The 20,893-nt window shown below is 52.6% G+C and overlaps 1 protein-coding gene across 1 annotated transcript in view; it reads right to left on the reverse strand.

Annotated features, from left to right (window-relative positions):
* LOC137361212 (plexin A3-like) overlaps positions 1 to 20,893 on the reverse strand; it is a gene marked incomplete at both ends in the record, with an annotated part of 270,436 nt that overhangs the window by 13,839 nt on the left and 235,704 nt on the right. Inside the window, 3 exons of the mRNA XM_068026127.1 lie at positions 14,514 to 14,673; positions 16,554 to 16,700; positions 19,574 to 19,640. Coding sequence (XP_067882228.1) covers positions 14,514 to 14,673; positions 16,554 to 16,700; positions 19,574 to 19,640 — 374 coding nt within the window. The remainder of the gene's footprint in view (positions 1 to 14,513; positions 14,674 to 16,553; positions 16,701 to 19,573; positions 19,641 to 20,893) is intronic.

Genomic DNA, 20,893 nt, shown 5'->3' on the forward strand with positions numbered 1-20,893 from the left:
CACTCTGAACGATTCAGTGTCTCCCCCCTCGAACCCCCCCCCCACTCTGAACGATTCAGTATTTTCCCCCTCGAACCCCCCACTCTGAACGATTCAGTATTTTCCCCCTCGAACCCCCCCACTCTGAACGATTCAGTATTTCCCCCCTCGACCCCCCCACTCTGAACGATTCAGTATTTTCCCCCTCGAACCCCCCACTCTGAACGATTCAGTATTTCCCCCCTCGACCCCCCCACTCTGAACGATTCAGTATTTTCCCCTCGAACCCCCCACTCTGAACGATTCAGTATTTCCCCCCTCGACCCCCCCACTCTGAACGATTCAGTATTTTCCCCCTCGAACCCCCACTCTGAACGATTCAGTATTTCCCCCCTCGACCCCCCCACTCTGAACGATTCAGTATTTTCCCCCTCGACCCCCCTCACTCTGAACGATTCAGTGTTTCCCTCCTCGACCCCCCCACTCTGAACGATTCAGTATTTTCCCCCTCGACCCCCCCACTCTGAACGATTCAGTATTTTCCCCCTCGACCCCCCCCCACTCTGAACGATTCAGTGTCTCCCCCCTCGACCCCCCCACTCTGAACGATTCAGTGTCTCCCCCCTCGACCCCCCCACTCTGAACGATTCAGTATTTTCCCCCTCGACCCCCCCCACTCTGAACGATACAGTATCTCCCCCCTCGAATCCCCCACTCTGAACGATTCAGTGTCTCCCCCCTCGACCCCCCCACTCTGAACGATTCAGTGTCTCCCCCCTCGACCCCCCCACTCTGAACGATTCAGTATCTCCCCCCTCGACCCCCCCACTCTGAACGATTCAGTATCTCCCCCCTCGACCCCCCCACTCTGAACGATTCAGTATCTCCCCCTCGAACCCCCCCACTCTGAACGATTCAGTGTCTCCCCCCTCGAACCCCCCACTCTGAACGATTCAGTATCTCCCCCCTCGAAACCCCCACTCTGAACGATTCAGTATTTTCCCCCTTGAACCCCCCCACTCTGAACGATTCAGCGTCTCCCCCCTCGAACCCCCCACTCTGAACGATTCAGTATCTCCCCCCTCGAACCCCCCACTCTGAACGATTCAGTATTTCCCTCTTCGACCCCCCCACTCTGAACGATTCAGTATCTCCCCCCTCGAACCCCCCACTCTGAACGATTCAGTATTTCCCTCTTCGACCCCCCCACTCTGAACGATTCAGTATTTTCCCCCTTGACCCCCCCACTCTGAACAATTCAGTATTTTCCCCCTCGAACCCCCCCACTCTGAACGATTCAGTGTCTCCCTTCCCGACCCCCCCACTCTGAACGATTCAGTGTCTCCCTTCCCGACCCCCCCCTCTATGAAGACCCTCCCTCTTGTCAACAGACAGCTACATTCCTATTCCCTGTCTGGGTGACCTGACGTTAGGTGACGTCCCCCGACTCCCATCAGGCTCCTATAGATATGAGTGACAGTGGGGGGCTTTCCCCCCGTACCTCGCGATGTGCTGGTCTGCGTCTCGGTGCGATTATGTGTGTGTGTGCAGCTGGTTTGTTTTAATCATTTCCGTAAGAATAAACCCAGCAACTACAGGCCAGTCAGTTTAACCTCAGTGGCGGGAAAGCTTTTAGAGATGATAATCCAGGACAAAGTTAACAGTCGCTTGGATAGAGTGGATTAATTAAGGAAAGTCAGCACGGATTTGTTAATGGCAAATTGTGTTTAACTGACTTGATTGAGTTTTTTGATGAGGTAACAGAGGGGGTTGTTCAGGGTAATGCAGCGGATGTAGTTTACATGGACTTCCAAGAGGTGTTTGATAAAGTGCCCATAACAGGCTTGTCAGCAAAGTTAGAGCCCATGGAATGAAAGAGACAGTAGCAGCGTGGATATGAAGTTGGCAGAGTGACAGGAAACGGAGAGTAGTGGTGAACGGTTGTTTTTCAGACTGGAGGAAGGTATATTGTGGGGTTCCCCAGGGGTTGATGTTAAGACCACTGCTTTTCCTGATCTATATTAATGACCTAGACTTGGGAACAGGGCACAATTTCAAAATGTGCAGACGACACAAAACTTGGAAGTATTGTGAACTGTGAGGAGGATAGTGATAGACGTCAGGAGGACATAGACAGGCTGGTGGAACGGGCAGACATGTGCAGGAGCAGAGGGACCTGGGGGTAAATGTGTACAAATCACTGAAGGTGGCAGGAGAGGTTGAGAAAGTGGTTTACAGAGCACGTGGGATCCTGGGCTTTGGAAGTACAAAAGCAGGGAGATTATGGTGAATCTTTATAAAACACTGGTTCAGCCTCAACTGCAGGATTGTGTTCAGTTCTGGACACCGCACTTTAGGAAGGATGTGAAGACATCAGAGAGAGTGCGGAGATTTACTAGAATGGTTACCGGGATGAGGGGCAACAGTTACGTGGATAGATTGGAGAAGCTGGGGCTGTTCTCCAGGGAGAACAGACGGTTGAGAGGGGATTTAATAAAGGTGTTCAAAATCATGAGGGGTCTGGACAGAGTGGATAGGGAGAAACTGTTCCCACTGGCGGAAGGATCCGGAATATGAGGACACCGATTTAAGGTGATTGGCAAAAGAACCAGAGGCAACATGAGGGAAAACTATTTTTACATAGCGAGTGTTTAGGATCTGGAATACACTGTTTGAGAGTGCGGTGGAGGCAGGTTCAGTGAGTGTTTAGGATCTGGAATGCACTGTCTGAGAGTGTGGTGGAGGCAGGTTCAGTGAGTGTTTAGGACCTGGAATGCACTGTCTGAGAGTGTGGTGGAGGTAGGTTCAGTGAGTGTTTAGGATCTGGAATACACTGTCTGAGAGTGTGGTGGAGGCAGGTTCAGTGAGTGTTTAGGACCTGGAATGCACTGTCTGAGAGTGTGGTGGAGGTAGGTTCAGCGAGTGTTTAGGATTTGGAATACACTGTCTGAGAGTGTGGTGGAGGCAGGTTCAGTGAGTGTTTAGGATCTGGAATGCACTGTCTGAGAGTGTGGTGGAGGCAGGTTCAGTGAGTGTTTAGGATCTGGAATGCACTGTCTGAGAGTGTGGTGGAGGCAGGTTCAGTGAGTGTTTAGGATCTGGAATGCACTGTCTGAGAGTGTGGTGGAGGCAGGTTCAGTGAGTGTTTAGGATCTGGAATGCACTGTCTGAGAGTGTGGTGGAGGCAGGTTCAGTGAGTGTTTAGGATCTGGAATACACTGTCTGAGTGTGTGGTGGAGGCAGGTTCAGTGAGTGTTTAGGATCTGGAATGCACTGTCTGAGAGTGTGTTGGAGGCAGGTTCAGTGAGTGTTTAGGATCTGGAATGCACTGTCTGAGAGTGTGTTGGAGGCAGGTTCAGTGAGTGTTTAGGATCTGGAATGCACTGTCTGAGAGTGTGGTGGAGGCAGGTTCAGTGAGTGTTTAGGATCTGGAATGCACTGTCTGAGAGTGTGGTGGAGGCAGGTTCAGTGAGTGTTTAGGATCTGGAGTGCACTGTCTGAGAGTGTGGTGGAGGCAGGTTCAGTGAGTGTTTAGGATCTGGAGTGCACTGTCTGAGAGTGCGGTGGAGGCAGGTTCAGTGTGTGTTTAGGACCTGGAATGCACTGTCTGAGAGTGTGGTGGAGGCAGGGTCAGTGTGTGTTTAGGATCTGGAATACACTGTCTGAGAGTGTGGTGGAGGCAGGTTCAGTGAGTGTTTAGGATCTGGAATGCACTGTCTGAGAGTGTGGTGGAGGCAGGTTCAGTGAGAGTTTAGGACCTGGAATGCACTGTCTGAGAGTGTGGTGGAGGCAGGTTCAGTGAGTGTTTAGGATCTGGAATGCACTGTCTGAGAGTGTGGTGGAGGCAGGTTCAGTGAGTGTTTAGGATCTGGAATGCACTGTCTGAGAGTGTGGTGGAGGCAGGTTCAGTGAGTGTTTAGGATCTGGAATGCACTGTCTGAGAGTGTGGTGGAGGCAGGTTCAGTGAGTGTTTAGGACCTGGAATGCACTGTCTGAGAGTGTGGTGGAGGCAGGTTCAGTGAGTGTTTAGGATCTGGAATACACTGTCTGAGAGTGTGGTGGAGGCAGGTTCAGTGAGTGTTTAGGATCTGGAATGCACTGTCTGAGAGTGTGGTGGAGGCAGGTTCAGTGAGTGTTTAGGATCTGGAATGCACTGTCTGAGAGTGTGGTGGAGGCAGGTTCAGTGAGTGTTTAGGATCTGGAATGCACTGTCTGAGAGTGTGGTGGAGGCAGGTTCAGTGAGTGTTTAGGACCTGGAATGCACTATCTGAGAGTGTGGTGGAGGCAGGTTCAGTGTGTGTTTAGGATCTGGAATGCACTGTCTGAGAGTGTGGTGGAGGCAGGTTCAGTGAGTGTTTAGGACCTGGAATGTACTGTCTGAGAGTGTGGTGGAGGCAGGTTCAGTGAGTGTTTAGGATCTGGAATGCACTGTCTGGGAGTGTGGTGGAGGCAGGGTCAGTGTGTGTTTAGGACCTGGAATGCACTGTCTGAGAGTGTGGTGGAGGCAGGTTCAGTGAGTGTTTAGGATCTGGAATGCACTGTCTGAGAGTGTGGTGGAGGCAGGGTCAGTGTGTGTTTAGGACCTGGAATGCACTGTCTGAGAGTGTGGTGGAGGCAGGTTCAGTGAGTGTTTAGGACCTGGAATGCACTGTCTGAGAGTGTGGTGGAGGCAGGTTCAGTGAGTGTTTAGGACCTGGAATGTACTGTCTGAGAGTGTGGTGGAGGCAGGTTCAGTGAGTGTTTAGGATCTGGAATGCACTGTCTGAGAGTGAGGTGGAGGCAGGTTCAGTGAGTGTTTAGGACCTGGAATGCACTGTCTGAGAGTGTGGTGGAGGCAGGTTCAGTGAGTGTTTAGGATCTGGAATGCACTGTCTGAGAGTGTGGTGGAGGCAGGTTCAGTGAGTGTTTAGGATCTGGAATGCACTGTCTGAGAGTGTGGTGGAGGCAGGTTCAGTGTGTGTTTAGGATCTGGAATGCACTGTCTGAGAGTGTGTTGGAGGCAGGTTCAGTGAGTGTTTAGGATCTGGAATGCACTGTCTGAGAGTGTGGTGGAGGCCGGTTCAGTGTGTGTTTAGGATCTGGAATGCACTGTCTGAGAGTGTGTTGGAGGCAGGTTCAGTGAGTGTTTAGGATCTGGAATGCACTGTCTGAGAGTGTGGTGGAGGCAGATTCAGTGTGTGTTCAGGATCTGGAATGCACTGTCTGAGAGTGTGGTGGAGGCAGATTCAGTGAGTGTTTAGGATCTGGAATGCACTGTCTGAGAGTGTGGTGGAGGCAGGTTCAGTGAGTGTTTAGGACCTGGAATGCACTGTCTGAGAGTGTGGTGGAGGCAGGTTCAGTGAGTGTTTAGGATCTGGAATGCACTGTCTGAGAGTGTGGTGGAGGCAGGTTCAGTGAGTGTTTAGGATCTGGAATGCACTGTCTGAGAGTGTGGTGGAGGCAGGTTCAGTGAGTGTTTAGGATCTGGAATGCACTGTCTGAGAGTGTGGTGGAGGCAGGTTCAGTGAGTGTTTAGGATCTGGAATACACTGTCTGAGAGTGCGGTGGAGGCAGGTTCAGTGAGTGTTTAGGATCTGGAATGCACTGTCTGAGAGTGCGGTGGAGGCAGGTTCAGTGAGTGTTTAGGATGTGGAATACACTGTCTGAGAGTGCGGTGGAGGCAGGTTCAGTGTGTGTTTAGGATCTGGAATACACTGTCTGAGAGTGCGGTGGAGGCAGGTTCAGTGAGTGTTTAGGATGTGGAATACACTGTCTGAGAGTGCGGTGGAGGCAGGTTCAGTGTGTGTTTAGGATCTGGAATACACTGTCTGAGAGTGCGGTGGAGGCAGGTTCAGTGAGTGTTTAGGATGTGGAATACACTGTCTGAGAGTGTGGTGGAGGCAGGTTCAGTGAGTGTTTAGGATCTGGAATGCACTATCTGAGAGTGTGGTGGAGGCAGGTTCAGTGTGTGTTTAGGATCTGGAATGCACTGTCTGAGAGTGTGGTGGAGGCAGGTTCAGTGAGTGTTTAGGATCTGGAATGCACTATCTGAGAGTGTGGTGGAGGCAGGTTCAGTGAGTGTTTAGGATCTGGAATACACTGTCTGAGAGTGTGGTGGAGGCAGGTTCAGTGAGTGTTTAGGATCTGGAATGCACTGTCTGAGAGTGTGGTGGAGGCAGGTTCAGTGTGTGTTTAGGATCTGGAATGCACTGTCTGAGAGTGTGGTGGAGGCAGGTTCAGTGTGTGTTTAGGATCTGGAATGCACTGTCTGAGAGTGTGGTGGAGGCAGGTTCAGTGTGTGTTTAGGATCTGGAATGCACTGTCTGAGAGTGTGGTGGAGGCAGGTTCAGTGAGTGTTTAGGATCTGGAATGCACTGTCTGAGAGTGCGGTGGAGGCAGGTTCAGTGAGTGTTTAGGATCTGGAATGCACTGTCTGAGAGTGTGGTGGAGGCAGGTTCAGTGAGTGTTTAGGATCTGGAATGCACTGTCTGAGAGTGTGGTGGAGGCAGGTTCAGTGAGTGTTTAGGATCTGGAATGCACTATCTGAGAGTGCGATGGAGGCAGGTTCAGTGAGTGTTTAGGATCTGGAATGCACTGTCTGAGAGTGTGGTGGAGGCAGGTTCAGTGAGTGTTTAGGATCTGGAATGCACTGTCTGAGAGTGTGGTGGAGGCAGGTTCAGTGAGTGTTTAGGATCTGGAATGCATTACCTGAGAGTGTGGTGGAGGCAGGTTCAGTGTGTGTTTAGGATCTGGAATGCACTGTCTGAGAGTGTGGTGGAGGCAGGTTCAGTGAGTGTTTAGGATCTGGAATGCACTGTCTGAGAGTGTGGTGGAGGCAGGTTCAGTGAGTGTTTAGGATCTGGAATGCACTGTCTGAGAGTGTGGTGGAGGCAGGTTCAGTGAGTGTTTAGGATCTGGAATGCACTGTCTGAGAGTGTGGTGGAGGCAGGTTCAGTGAGTGTTTAGGATCTGGAATGCACTATCTGAGAGTGTGGTGGAGGCAGGTTCAGTGAGTGTTTAGGATCTGGAATGCACTGTCTGAGAGTGTGGTGGAGGCAGGTTCAGTGAGTGTTTAGGATCTGGAATGCACTGTCTGAGAGTGTGGTGGAGGCAGGTTCAGTGAGTGTTTAGGATCTGGAATGCACTGTCTGAGAGTGTGGTGGAGGCAGGTTCAGTGAGTGTTTAGGATCTGGAATGCACTGTCTGAGAGTGTGGTGGAGGCAGGTTCAGTGAGTGTTTAGGATCCGGAATACACTGTCTGAGTGTGTGGTGGAGGCAGGTTCAGTGAGTGTTTAGGATCTGGAATGCACTGTCTGAGAGTGTGGTGGAGGCAGGTTCAGTGTGTGTTTAGGATCTGGAATGCACTGTCTGAGAGTGCGATGGAGGCAGGTTCAGTGAGTGTTTAGGATCTGGAATGCACTGTCTGAGAGTGTGGTGGAGGCAGGTTCAGTGAGTGTTTAGGATCTGGAATGCACTATCTGAGAGTGTGGTGGAGGCAGGTTCAGTGAGTGTTTAGGATCTGGAATGCACTGTCTGAGAGTGTGGTGGAGGCAGGTTCAGTGAGTGTTTAGGATCTGGAATGCACTGTCTGAGAGTGTGGTGGAGGCAGGTTCAGTGAGTGTTTAGGATCTGGAGTGCACTGTCTGAGAGTGTGGTGGAGGCAGGTTCAGTGAGTGTTTAGGATCTGGAATGCACTGTCTGAGAGTGCGGTGGAGGCAGGTTCAGTGTGTGTTTAGGACCTGGAATGCACTGTCTGAGAGTGTGGTGGAGGCAGGTTCAGTGAGTGTTTAGGATCTGGAATGCACTGTCTGAGAGTGCGATGGAGGCAGGTTCAGTGAGTGTTTAGGATCTGGAATGCACTGTCTGAGAGTGTGGTGGAGGCAGGTTCAGTGAGTGTTTAGGATCTGGAATGCACTATCTGAGAGTGTGGTGGAGGCAGGTTCAGTGAGTGTTTAGGATCTGGAATGCACTGTCTGAGAGTGTGGTGGAGGCAGGTTCAGTGAGTGTTTAGGATCCGGAATACACTGTCTGAGTGTGTGGTGGAGGCAGGTTCAGTGAGTGTTTAGGATCTGGAATGCACTGTCTGAGAGTGTGGTGGAGGCAGGTTCAGTGAGTGTTTAGGATCTGGAATGCACTGTCTGAGAGTGTGGTGGAGGCAGGTTCAGTGAGTGTTTAGGATCTGGAGTGCACTGTCTGAGAGTGTGGTGGAGGCAGGTTCAGTGAGTGTTTAGGATCTGGAATGCACTGTCTGAGAGTGCGGTGGAGGCAGGTTCAGTGTGTGTTTAGGACCTGGAATGCACTGTCTGAGAGTGTGGTGGAGGCAGGTTCAGTGAGTGTTTAGGATCTGGAATGCACTGTCTGAGAGTGTGGTGGAGGCAGGGTCAGTGTGTGTTTAGGACCTGGAATGCACTGTCTGAGAGTGTGGTGGAGGCAGGTTCAGTGAGTGTTTAGGATCTGGAATGCACTGCCTGAGAGTGTGGTGGAGGCAGGTTCAGTGACTGTTTAGGATCTGGAATGCACTGTCTGAGAGTGTGGTGGAGGCAGGTTCAGTGAGTGTTTAGGATCTGGAATGCACTGTCTGAGAGTGAGGTGGAGGCAGATTCAGTGAGTGTTTAGGACCTGGAATGCACTGTCTGAGAGTGTGGTGGAGGCAGGTTCAGTGAGTGTTTAGGATCTGGAATGCACTGTCTGAGAGTATGTTGGAGGCAGGTTCAGTGAGTGTTTAGGATCTGGAATGCACTGTCTGAGAGTGTGGTGGAGGCCGGTTCAGTGAGTGTTTAGGATCTGGAATGCACTGTCTGAGAGTGTGGTGGAGGCAGGGTCAGTGTGTGTTTAGGACCTGGAATGCACTGTCTGAGAGTGTGGTGGAGGCAGGTTCAGTGAGTGTTTAGGACCTGGAATGTACTGTCTGAGAGTGTGGTGGAGGCAGGTTCAGTGAGTGTTTAGGATCTGGAATGCACTGTCTGAGAGTGTGGTGGAGGCAGGTTCAGTGAGTGTTTAGGATCTGGAATGCACTGTCTGAGAGTGTGGTGGAGGCAGGTTCAGTGAGTGTTTAGGATCTGGAATGCACTGTCTGAGAGTGTGGTGGAGGCAGGTTCAGTGAGTGTTTAGGATCTGGAATGCACTGTCTGAGAGTGTGTTGGAGGCAGGTTCAGTGAGTGTTTAGGATCTGGAATGCACTGTCTGAGAGTGTGGTGGAGGCAGGTTCAGTGAGTGTTTAGGATCTGGAATGCACTGTCTGAGAGTGTGTTGGAGGCAGGTTCAGTGAGTGTTTAGGATCTGGAATGCACTGTCTGAGAGTGTGGTGGAGGCAGGTTCAGTGAGTGTTTAGGATCTGGAATGCACTGCCTGAGAGTGTGGTGGAGGCAGGTTCAGTGAGTGTTTAGGATCTGGAATGCACTGTCTGAGAGTGTGGTGGAGGCAGGTTCAGTGAGTGTTTAGGATCTGGAATGCACTGTCTGAGAGTGTGGTGGAGGCAGGTTCAGTGAGTGTTTAGGATCTGGAATGCACTGTCTGAGAGTGTGTTGGAGGCAGGTTCAGTGAGTGTTTAGGATCTGGAATGCACTGTCTGAGAGTGTGGTGGAGGCAGATTCAGTGTGTGTTCAGGATCTGGAATGCACTGTCTGAGAGTGTGGTGGAGGCAGATTCAGTGAGTGTTTAGGATCTGGAATGCACTGTCTGAGAGTGTGGTGGAGGCAGGTTCAGTGAGTGTTTAGGACCTGGAATGCACTGTCTGAGAGTGTGGTGGAGGCAGGTTCAGTGAGTGTTTAGGATCTGGAATGCACTGTCTGAGAGTGTGGTGGAGGCAGGTTCAGTGAGTGTTTAGGATCTGGAATGCACTGCCTGAGAGTGTGGTGGAGGCAGGTTCAGTGTGTGTTTAGGATCTGGAATGCACTGTCTGAGAGTGTGGTGGAGGCAGGTTCAGTGAGTGTTTAGGACCTGGAATGCACTGTCTGAGAGTGTGGTGGAGGCAGGTTCAGTGTGTGTTTAGGATCTGGAATGCACTGTCTGAGAGTGTGGTGGAGGCAGGTTCAGTGAGTGTTTAGGATCTGGAATGCACTGCCTGAGAGTGTGGTGGAGGCAGGTTCAGTGAGTGTTTAGGATCTGGAATGCACTGTCTGAGAGTGTGGTGGAGGCAGGTTCAGTGAGTGTTTAGGATCTGGAATGCACTGTCTGAGAGTGTGGTGGAGGCAGGTTCAGTGAGTGTTTAGGATCTGGAATGCACTGTCTGAGAGTGTGTTGGAGGCAGGTTCAGTGAGTGTTTAGGATCTGGAATGCACTGTCTGAGAGTGTGGTGGAGGCAGGTTCAGTGAGTGTTTAGGATCTGGAATGCACTGTCTGAGAGTGTGGTGGAGGCAGGTTCAGTGAGTGTTTAGGATCTGGAATGCACTGTCTGAGAGTGTGGTGGAGGCAGGTTCAGTGAGTGTTTAGGATCTGGAATACACTGTCTGAGAGTGTGGTGGAGGGAGGTTCAGTGAGTGTTTAGGATCTGGAATGCACTGTCTGAGAGTATGGTGGAGGCAGGTTCAGTGAGTGTTTAGGATCTGGAATACACTGTCTGAGAGTGCGGTGGAGGCAGGTTCAGTGAGTGTTTAGGATCTGGAATGCACTGTCTGAGAGTGCGGTGGAGGCAGGTTCAGTGAGTGTTTAGGATGTGGAATACACTGTCTGAGAGTGCGGTGGAGGCAGGTTCAGTGTGTGTTTAGGATCTGGAATACACTGTCTGAGAGTGCGGTGGAGGCAGGTTCAGTGAGTGTTTAGGATGTGGAATACACTGTCTGAGAGTGCGGTGGAGGCAGGTTCAGTGTGTGTTTAGGATCTGGAATACACTGTCTGAGAGTGTGATGGAGGCAGGTTCAGTGAGTGTTTAGGATCCGGAATGCACTATCTGAGAGTGTGGTGGAGGCAGGTTCAGTGTGTGTTTAGGATCTGGAATGCACTGTCTGAGAGTGTGGTGGAGGCAGGTTCAGTGAGTGTTTAGGATCTGGAATGCACTATCTGAGAGTGTGGTGGAGGCAGGTTCAGTGAGTGTTTAGGATCTGGAATGCACTGTCTGAGAGTGCGGTGGAGGCAGGTTCAGTGAGTGTTTAGGATGTGGAATACACTGTCTGAGAGTGCGGTGGAGGCAGGTTCAGTGTGTGTTTAGGATCTGGAATACACTGTCTGAGAGTGTGATGGAGGCAGGTTCAGTGAGTGTTTAGGATCCGGAATGCACTATCTGAGAGTGTGGTGGAGGCAGGTTCAGTGTGTGTTTAGGATCTGGAATGTACTGTCTGAGAGTGTGGTGGAGGCAGGTTCAGTGAGTGTTTAGGATCTGGAATGCACTGTCTGAGAGTGTGGTGGAGGCAGGTTCAGTGAGTGTTTAGGATCTGGAATGCACTGTCTGAGAGTGTGGTGGAGGCAGGTTCAGTGAGTGTTTAGGATCTGGAATGCAGTGTCTGAGAGTGTGGTGGAGGCAGGTTCAGTGAGTGTTTAGGATCTGGAATGCACTGTCTGAGAGTGCGATGGAGGCAGGTTCAGTGAGTGTTTAGGATCTGGAATGCACTGTCTGAGAGTGTGGTGGAGGCAGGTTCAGTGAGTGTTTAGGATGTGGAATACACTGTCTGAGAGTGCGGTGGAGGCAGGTTCAGTGTGTGTTTAGGATCTGGAATACACTGTCTGAGAGTGTGGTGGAGGCAGGTTCAGTGAGTGTTTAGGATCTGGAATACACTGTCTGAGAGTGCGATGGAGGCAGGTTCAGTGAGTGTTTAGGATCTGGAATACACTGTCTGAGAGTGCGGTGGAGGCAGGTTCAGTGAGTGTTTAGGATGTGGAATACACTGTCTGAGAGTGCGGTGGAGGCAGGTTCAGTGTGTGTTTAGGATCTGGAATACACTGTCTGAGAGTGTGATGGAGGCAGGTTCAGTGAGTGTTTAGGATCTGGAATGCACTGTCTGAGAGGGTGGTGGAGGCAGGTTCAGTGAGTGTTTAGGATCTGGAATATACTGTCTGAGAGGGTGGTGGAGGCAGGTTCAGTGTGTGTTTAGGATCTGGAATGCACTATCTGAGAGTGTGGTGGAGGCAGGTTCAGTGAGTGTTTAGGATCTGGAATGCACTATCTGAGAGTATGGTGGAGGCAGGTTCAGTGAGTGTTTAGGATCTGGAATGCACTGTCTGAGAGTGTGGTGGAGGCAGGTTCAGTGTGTGTTTAGGACCTGGAATGCACTATCTGAGAGTGTGGTGGAGGCAGGTTCAGTGAGTGTTTAGGATCTGGAATGCACTGTCTGAGAGTGTGGTGGAGGCAGGTTCAGTGTGTGTTTAGGATCTGGAATGCTCTGTCTGAGAGTGTGGTGGAGGCAGATTCAGTGTGTGTTTAGGATCTGGAATGCACTGTCTGAGAGTGTGGTGGAGGCAGGTTCAGTGAGTGTTTAGGATCTGGAATGCACTGTCTGAGAGTGCGATGGAGGCAGGTTCAGTGAGTGTTTAGGATCTGGAATGCACTGTCTGAGAGTGTGGTGGAGGCAGGTTCAGTGAGTGTTTAGGATCTGGAATGTACTGTCTGAGAGTGTGGTGGAGGCAGGTTCAGTGAGTGTTTAGGATCTGGAATGCACTGTCTGAGAGTGTGGTGGAGGCAGGTTCAGTGAGTGTTTAGGATCTGGAATACACTGTCTGAGAGTGTGATGGAGGCAGGTTCAGTGAGTGTTTAGGATCTGGAATGCACTGTCTGACAGTGTGGTGGAGGCAGGTTCAGTGAGTGTTTAGGACCTGGAATGCACTGTCTGAGAGTGTGGTGGAGGCAGGTTCAGTGTGTGTTTAGGATCTGGAGCGCACTGTCTGAGAGTGTGGTGGAGGCAGGTTCAGTGAGTGTTTAGGATCTGGAATGCACTGTCTGAGAGTGTGGTGGAGGCAGGTTCAGTGAGTGTTTAGGATCTGGAATGCACTATCTGAGAGTGTGATGGAGGCAGGTTCAGTGAGTGTTTAGGATCTGGAATGCACTGTCTGAGAGTGTGGTGGAGGCAGGTTCAGTGAGTGTTTAGGATCTGGAATGCACTGTCTGAGAGTGTGGTGGAGGCAGGTTCAGTGAGTGTTTAGGATCTGGAGTGCACTGTCTGAGAGTGTGGTGGAGGCAGGTTCAGTGAGTGTTTAGGATCTGGAATGCACTGTCTGACAGTGTGGTGGAGGCAGGTTCAGTGAGTGTTTAGGATCTGGAATGCACTGTCTGAGAGTGTGGTGGAGGCAGGTTCAGTCAGTGTTTAGGATCTGGAATGCACTATCTGAGAGTGTGGTGGAGGCAGGTTCAGTGAGTGTTTAGGATCTTGAGTGCACTGTCTGAGAGTGTGGTGGAGGCAGGTTCAGTGTGTGTTTAGGATCTGGAATACACTGTCTGAGAGTGTGATGGAGGCAGGTTCAGTGTGTGTTTAGGATCTGGAATACACTGTCTGAGAGTGTGGTGGAGGCAGGTTCAGTGTGTGTTTAGGATCTGGAATGCACTGTTTGAGAGTGTGGTGGAGGTAGGTTCAGTGAGTGTTTAGGATCTGGAATGCACTGTCTGAGTGTGTGGTGGAGGCAGGTTCAGTGAGTGTTTAGGATCTGGAATGCACTGTCTGAGAGTGTGGTGGAGGCAGGTTCAGTGAGTGTTTAGGATCTGGAATGCACTGTCTGAGAGTGCGGTGGAGGCAGGTTCAGTGAGTGTTTAGGATGTGGAATACACTGTCTGAGAGTGTGATGGAGGCAGGTTCAGTGAGTGTTTAGGATCTGGAATGCACTGTCTGAGAGTGTGGTGGAGGCAGGTTCAGTGAGTGTTTAGGATCTGGAATGCACTGTCTGAGAGTGCGGTGGAGGCAGGTTCAGTGAGTGTTTAGGATGTGGAATACACTGTCTGAGAGTGTGATGGAGGCAGGTTCAGTGAGTGTTTAGGATCTGGAATGCACTGTCTGACAGTGTGGTGGAGGCAGGTTCAGTGAGTGTTTAGGATCTGGAATGCACTGTCTGAGAGTGTGGTGGAGGCAGGTTCAGTGAGTGTTTAGGATCTGGAATGCACTGTCTGAGAGTGTGGTGGAGGCAGGTTCAGTGTGTGTTTAGGATCTGGAATGCACTGTCTGAGAGTGTGGTGGAGGCAGGTTCAGTGAGTGTTTAGGATCTGGAATGCACTGTCTGAGAGTGTGGTGGAGGCAGGTTCAATCGGGGCTTTCAGAAGAGAATTGGATAATTATCTGAAAAGTAACCATTTGTAGGGCTATGGGGAAGGGGCGGGGGACTGGATGTGGGTGAGTTGGTCTTGCAGAGAGCCAGTACGGACATGACGGGCCGAATGTGCTCCTTCTGTTCTGTAATAACTCTGTGATTTTAGGCGGGCGTCTCTGGTAAAAGCTGGCATTTATTGCCCATCCCTAATTGCCCCTTGGGAAGGTGGTGGTGAGCTGCCTTCTTGAATGCAATGGTGGGGAGCTCTGTCTGGGTTATTTGAGAGGGTGGTTACATCAGGCTGATTGCTGCTGTCTGCAGTCACGTGTGTCTGTGTGTGCAGATAATCGCACAGCGGGGGAAAGCTGTGTGTGTGTCACACTGCAACATACCCAGATCCATGTCCTCCGCCTTGGGTCGCTGGGAATAGGGAACTCCTTTGTAAATTGCATCAAGTAGCTTGTCCTTAACCTGGGTGATGGTGTCACAGTTCAGCAGCTTCACTGGGATCTGTGTGGCGTTTTCATTCTCAGGACAGATGCAGGTCAGTGTCTGCGAAGACCAGAAAAAGACATGAGGCAAAAAATAAACTCTGCATCTCTCCAGCGCCTTTCACCACTGCAGGACACCCCAGAGCACCTCACAAAGGAGGGGATTTAATGTCCCGTCACTGTTGTCATGTCGGAAACGCAGCAGGGGCGGCACAGTGGCGCAGTGGTTAGCACCGCAGCCTCACAGCTCCAGCGACCCGGGTTCAATTCCAGGCACTGCCTGTGTGGAGTTTGCAAGTTCTCCCTGTGTCTGCGTGGGTTTCCTCCGGGTGCTCCGGTTTCCTCCCACATGCCAAAGACTTGCAGGTTGATAGGTAAATTGGCCATTAGAAATTGCCCCTAGTATAGGTAGGTGGTAGGGAAATATATAGGGATAGGTGGGGATGTGATAGGAATATGGGATTAGTGTAGGATTAGTGTAAACGGGTGGTTGATGGTCGGCACAGACTCGGTGGGCCGAAGGGCCTGTTTCAGTGCTGTATCTCTAAACTAAACTCTAAACTAAACTAAACTAATTAGTGCACAGCAAGATTCCACAAATAACAATCTGATGATGACCTGATCAACTCTTTTAGGGATGTTGGTTCAGGGATAAATATTGGCTGCAGGACCCCCGGGGAGAACACCTCTCCCACCTCCTCCCCTCCACTCCTCTCCCCCAACTCCTCCCCCACCTCCTCCCCCCCACTCTTCTTCAAATAGTGGCCGTGAGATCTTATACTTCCACCCGAGAGGGCAGACAGGGGCCTTGGGTTTAACGTCCCATCCTGAAAGATGGCACATCCAACAGTGCAGCACTCCCTCAGTACTGACCCTCTGACAGTGCGGCCCTCCCTCAGTACTGACCCTGCGACAGTGCGGAGCTCCCTCAGTACTGACCCTCCGACAGTGCGGCGCTCCCTCAGTACTGACCCTCCGACAGTGTGGAGCTCCCTCAGTACTGACCCTCCGACAGTGCGGAGCTCCCTCAGTACTGACCCTCCGACAGAGTGGCGCTCCCTTGGCAATGACCCTCCGACAGAGTGGCGCTCCCTCAGTACTGACCCTCCGACAGTGCGGCGCTCCCTCAGTACTGACCCTCCGACAGAGTGGCGCTCCCTCAGTACTGACCCTCCGACAGAGTGGCGCTCCCTCAGTACTGACCCTCCGACAGTGCGGCGCTCCCTCAGTACTGACCCTGTGATAGTGCGGCACTCCCTCAGAACTGACCCTCCGACAGTGCGGCGCTCCCTCAGTACTGACTTTCCGACAGTGTGGCGCTCCCTCAGTACTGACCCTCCGACAGTGTGGCGCTCCCTCAGTGCTGACCCTCCGACAGTGCGGCGCTCCCTCAGTACTGACCCTCCGACAGAGTGGCGCTCCCTCAGTACTGACCCTCCGACAGAGTGGCGCTCCCTCGGCAATGACCCTCCGACAGTGACTCTATGAGGGATGTTTGTTGTAACAGGCTGACTGAGGTCTGTTGGTGCCTCCATGTGGCAATGGTGCCACCTAGTGATGGAAGGAAGAATCCCTGGTGGGGGGGTGCGGGGCGGTAAGTCTCGGCCAATGGCGTGGGCAGGGAGTGAGGCGGTGGGGGAATGGGTGGTGGAGCTGGGGAGGTGTAACCTTAAACTCCGAGGCAGGACATTCAGGACAGAAGTTCGTAAACACTTCCTGACACAAAGTGTGGAACCTCTCTCGATTGCAAACAGCAGCCGATCCTGGCTCGGTTAATCATTTTATATCAGACTGATAGATTTTCGCCGGACATGGGTATTACAGAATTATGGAGTGAAAGTGGGTGGATGGAGTTTGGAGAAGACAGACTGAATGGCCTCCTCCTGTTCCTGTGTACAAGTTAATTGGGAGAAGTTTAACATGAGGTTTGAAAGGACTCACCAGCATCTTGTAATCAATCTGTTGTCGGATCAATTTGTCTTCGCTGAGGGAATATCGGGCCTCCCCAGTGATGGAATCAATGGGTCCCTTTTCCATCTGTTGTTTGATGGCGCAGTACAGCATGAACAGTGGCTCCCCCACACACTCCTGCATCAGAAAATATCACATCAGGGCAACAACACTGGGGGCAGAGCCCAGCTGCAGGACTGCAGCCGAATCCAGGCCCCACACTTCAGGAAGGATTTCGAGGCCTCGGGGAGGGTGCGGAGGAGATTTACCGGAACGGTCCCAGGGATGAGGGACTTCAGTTAATGCGGAGAGACTGGGAGAAGCTGGGATTGTTCTCCTCAGGGCAGAGAAGGTTAAGGGGGAGATTTAATCGGGGCGTTCAAAACCAGGAAGGGTTTTGATGGAGGAAATCAGGAGAAACTGTTCCCAGTGGCGGGAGGATCGGTCACCAGAGGGACTCAGAGTGGGCCATTCGACCCCTCGAGCCTACTCCCCCATTCAATACGACCATGGCTGATCTACCTCAACTTCCACATTCCCGTCCCATCCCTCGAATCCCCCAGTGCCTGAAAATTCATCGATCTCAGTCTGGAATATACTCAATGTTGGAGCATCCACAGTTCTCTGGGGGGAGAGAATTCCAAAGATTCACAACCCTCCGAGTGAAGAAATGTCTCCCCATCTCAGTCCGAAATGACCGACCCCTTATCCTGAGACTGTGACCCCCGTGTTCGAGACTCTCCAGCCGGGGAGTGGGGGTGGGGGGCGGGGAAACAGCCTCTCAGTATCTACCCTGTCAAACCCCTCTCCGAATTTTATACCATTCAATGTGATCACCTCTCATTCTTCAAACTCCAGGGCATTGCCCTCAGTTGAGATGGTTAAGTGGGCCGAGGGGCTTTCCATACATAGGCTCAGAAAGCCGAGGGAGCAGGTAGCTGTGGAGGACACGGATGTCAAGGCCTGAAGACCTGGATGCAGTGGCACAGGAAACTGAATGAGCTGACGCAAGTGCTGAAGGTCAGTGAATGGCTGTTTAAATGGCACCAACTGCAACACTCGTCCCCCGCTAACCCCCTCACCAACACGGCATCTGGCCCGACACCCATCTCCCACCCCTTCAACCCCCCACAAAGGTGTGCACGTGTGCAGCAGATGCCATTCTGGTCCCCACACGCATGACGCGTAGGTCCCGCCCCCAAATCACCGATCACAGATTCACGCTGTCCAATTCTACCTTGGCGGCAGATAGACCGCAGGCATGCGAAACCATTCATCTAGTCGCCGTCTCCGTGATGGACGAGGGAGGTGATTGGCCCTGGGTTTGGGCTCAGGCACTAAGAGCAGCTGCTGCCCCAGTGGGTCACGACACGGAACCGGGTGTCACTTCACACAACCTCAACCAGAAGTTCCCTGCCTCTGGCCCCCGACCAATTCTGACAACAATTAATTCACCCAGTGCCAGAGGGGATCAGCCACGGGAAACACTCCTCACCTCAGACACTCAGCCCTCCATTAAGGGGGAATTATACAAGGAAAAAACACGGCCGTCAATGGTGGAGCGATGGGAATCGGGGGATGGTCAAGAGGCCGGAATTGGAGGAGGGCAGAGATCTCGGAGGGTTGTAGGGGCTGGAGGAGGTTACAGAGATAGGGAGGACTGTAGGGGCTGGAGGAGGTTACAGAGACAGGGAGGGTTGTAGGAGCTGGAGGAGGTTACAGAGATAGGGAGGGGTGTCCGGGCTGGAGGAGGTTACAGAGATAGGGAGGGTTGTAGGGGCTGGAGGAGGTTACAGAGATAGGGAGGGGTGTCCGGGCTGGAGGAGGTTACAGAGATAGGGAGGGTTGTAGGGGCTGGAGGAGGTTACAGAGATAGGGAGGGTTGTAGGGGCTGGAGGAAGTTACAGAGATAGGGTGAGTTGTAGGGGCTGGAGGAGGTTACAGAGATAGGGAGGGTTGGAGGGGCTGGAGGAGGTTACAGAGATAGGGAGGGTTGGAGGGGCTGGAGGAGGTTATAGAGATAGGGAGGGTTGTAGGGACTGGAGGAGGTTACAGAGATAGGGAGGGTTGTAGGGGCTGGAGGAGTTTACAGAGATAGGGAGGGTTGTAGGGGCTGGAGGAGGTTACAGAGATAGGGAGGGTTGTAGGGGCTGGAGGAGGTTACAGAGATAGGGAGGGTTGTAGGGACTGGAGGAGGTTACAGAGATAGGGAGGGTTGTAGGGGCTGGAGGAGGTTACAGAGATAGGGAGGGGGGTCCGGGCTGGAGGAGGTTACAGAGATAGGGAGGGTTGAGGGGCTGGAGGAGGTTACAGAGATAGGGAGGGTTGTAGGGGCTGGAGGAGGTGACAGAGATAGGGAGGGTTGAGGGGCTGGAGGAGGTTACAGAGATAGGGAGGGGGGTCCGGGCTGGAGGAGGTTACAGAGATAGGGAGGGTTGAGGGGCTGGAGGAGGTTACAGAGATAGGGAGGGTTGGAGGGACTGGAGGAGGTTACAGAGATAGGGAGGGTTGAGGGGCTGGAGGAGGTTACAGAGATAGGGAGGGTTGAGGGGCTGGAGGAGGTTACAGAGATAGGGAGGGTTGTAGGGGCTGGAGGAGGTTACAGAGATAGGGAGGGTTGAGGGGCTGGAGGAGGTTACAGAGATAGGGAGGGGGGTCCGGGCTGGAGGAGGTTACAGAGATAGGGAGGGTTGAGGGGCTGGAGGAGGTTACAGAGATAGGGAGGGTTGAGGGGCTGGAGGAGGTTACAGAGATAGGGAGGGTTGGAGGGGCTGGAGGAGGTTACAGAGATAGGGAGGGGGGTGAGGCCGTGGAGGGATTTGAAAACGAAGAAGAGGGGGTTTGACACTGAAGTGCTGATAGTATTGCTGGAACCGGGTGCAGTGTACGTCAGAGAACAGTGTGCGAGGTGGTGCGGGGTTGATGGGCGAGTTGGGACATTGGGTTGAGCAAAGAGGCAGAAGGGAGGACGAGGGCGAGGGAGGGAGTTGAGTGCAAGTGGAGCCTCCTACCTTCAGGAATCGGTACAGCAGAAACGTGAACCAATTTGTCAACATCTTCTCAGCCACTGACTCAGTCCTGAAACAAATTGTACACAGAATGGTTAGAAATGCTCAACATCAGTCCAGCCCCAAACACCCATGAAGCACACACACTGCCTGGGGCAATACCCAACCAAACCAACCTGCTGGAGGTGATCACATTGAAAGGTATAAAATTCTGAGAGGGGTTTGACAGGGTAGATACTGAGAGGCTGTTTTCCCCCCCACCCCCACTCCCCGGCTGGAGAGTCTCGAACACGGGGGTCACAGTCTCAGGATAACATTCTGAGAGGGGTTTGACAGGGTAGATACTGAGAGGCTGTTTCCCCCCCACTCCCCGGCTGGAGAGTCTGGAACACTGGGGTCACAGTCTCAGGATAAGGGGTCGGTCATTTCGGACTTAGATGGGGAGAAATTTCTTCACTCGGAGGGTTGTGAATCTTTGGAATTCTCTCCCCCAGGGAGCTGTGGCTGCTCCCTCGTTGAGCATATTCCAGACTGAGATCGATGGATTTTCGGGCACTGAGGGAATCAAGGGATGGGATGGGAATGTGGGATTGAGATAGAAGATCAGCCGTGATCATGTTGAATGGGGGGGGGGGTGCAGGATCGAGGGGCCGAATGGCCTCCTCAGGTGTTAGCTGTGGCTCAGTGGGAAACTCTCAAACTTCTGAGTCAGAAGTTTGTGGGTTCGAGTCCCACTGTCGGAGGGTCAGTACTGAGGGAGTGCCGCACTGTCGGAGGGTCAGTACTGAGGGAGCGCCGCACTGTCGGAGGGTCAGTACTGAGGGAGCGCCGCACTGTCGGAGGGTCAGTACTGAGGGAGCGCCGCACTGTCGGAGGGTCAGTACTGAGGGAGTGCCGCACTTTCGGAGGGTCAGTACTGAGGGAGTGCCGCGCTGTCGGAGGGTCAGTACTGAGGGAGTGCCACGCTGTCGGAGGGTCAGTACCGAGGGAGCGCCGCACTGTCGGAGGGTCAGTACTGAGGGAGCGCCACGCTGTCAGAGGGTCAGTACCGAGGGAGCGCCGCACTGTCGGAGGGTCAGTACCGAGGGAGATCCGCACTGTCGGAGGGTCAGTACCGAGGGAGTGCCGCACTGTCGAAGGGTCAGTACTGAGGGAGATCCGCACTGTCGAAGGGTCAGTACCGAGGGAGCGCCGCACTGTCGGAGGGTCAGTACCGAGGGAGATCCGCACTGTCGGAGGGTCAGTAGCGAGGGAGATCTGCACTGTCGGAGGGTCAGTAGCGAGGGAGATCCGCACTGTCGGAGGGTCAGTAGCGAGGGAGAT

Source organism: Heterodontus francisci, unplaced genomic scaffold, assembly GCF_036365525.1.
Source record: "Heterodontus francisci isolate sHetFra1 unplaced genomic scaffold, sHetFra1.hap1 HAP1_SCAFFOLD_896, whole genome shotgun sequence".
Classification (NCBI taxonomy): domain Eukaryota; kingdom Metazoa; phylum Chordata; class Chondrichthyes; order Heterodontiformes; family Heterodontidae; genus Heterodontus; species Heterodontus francisci.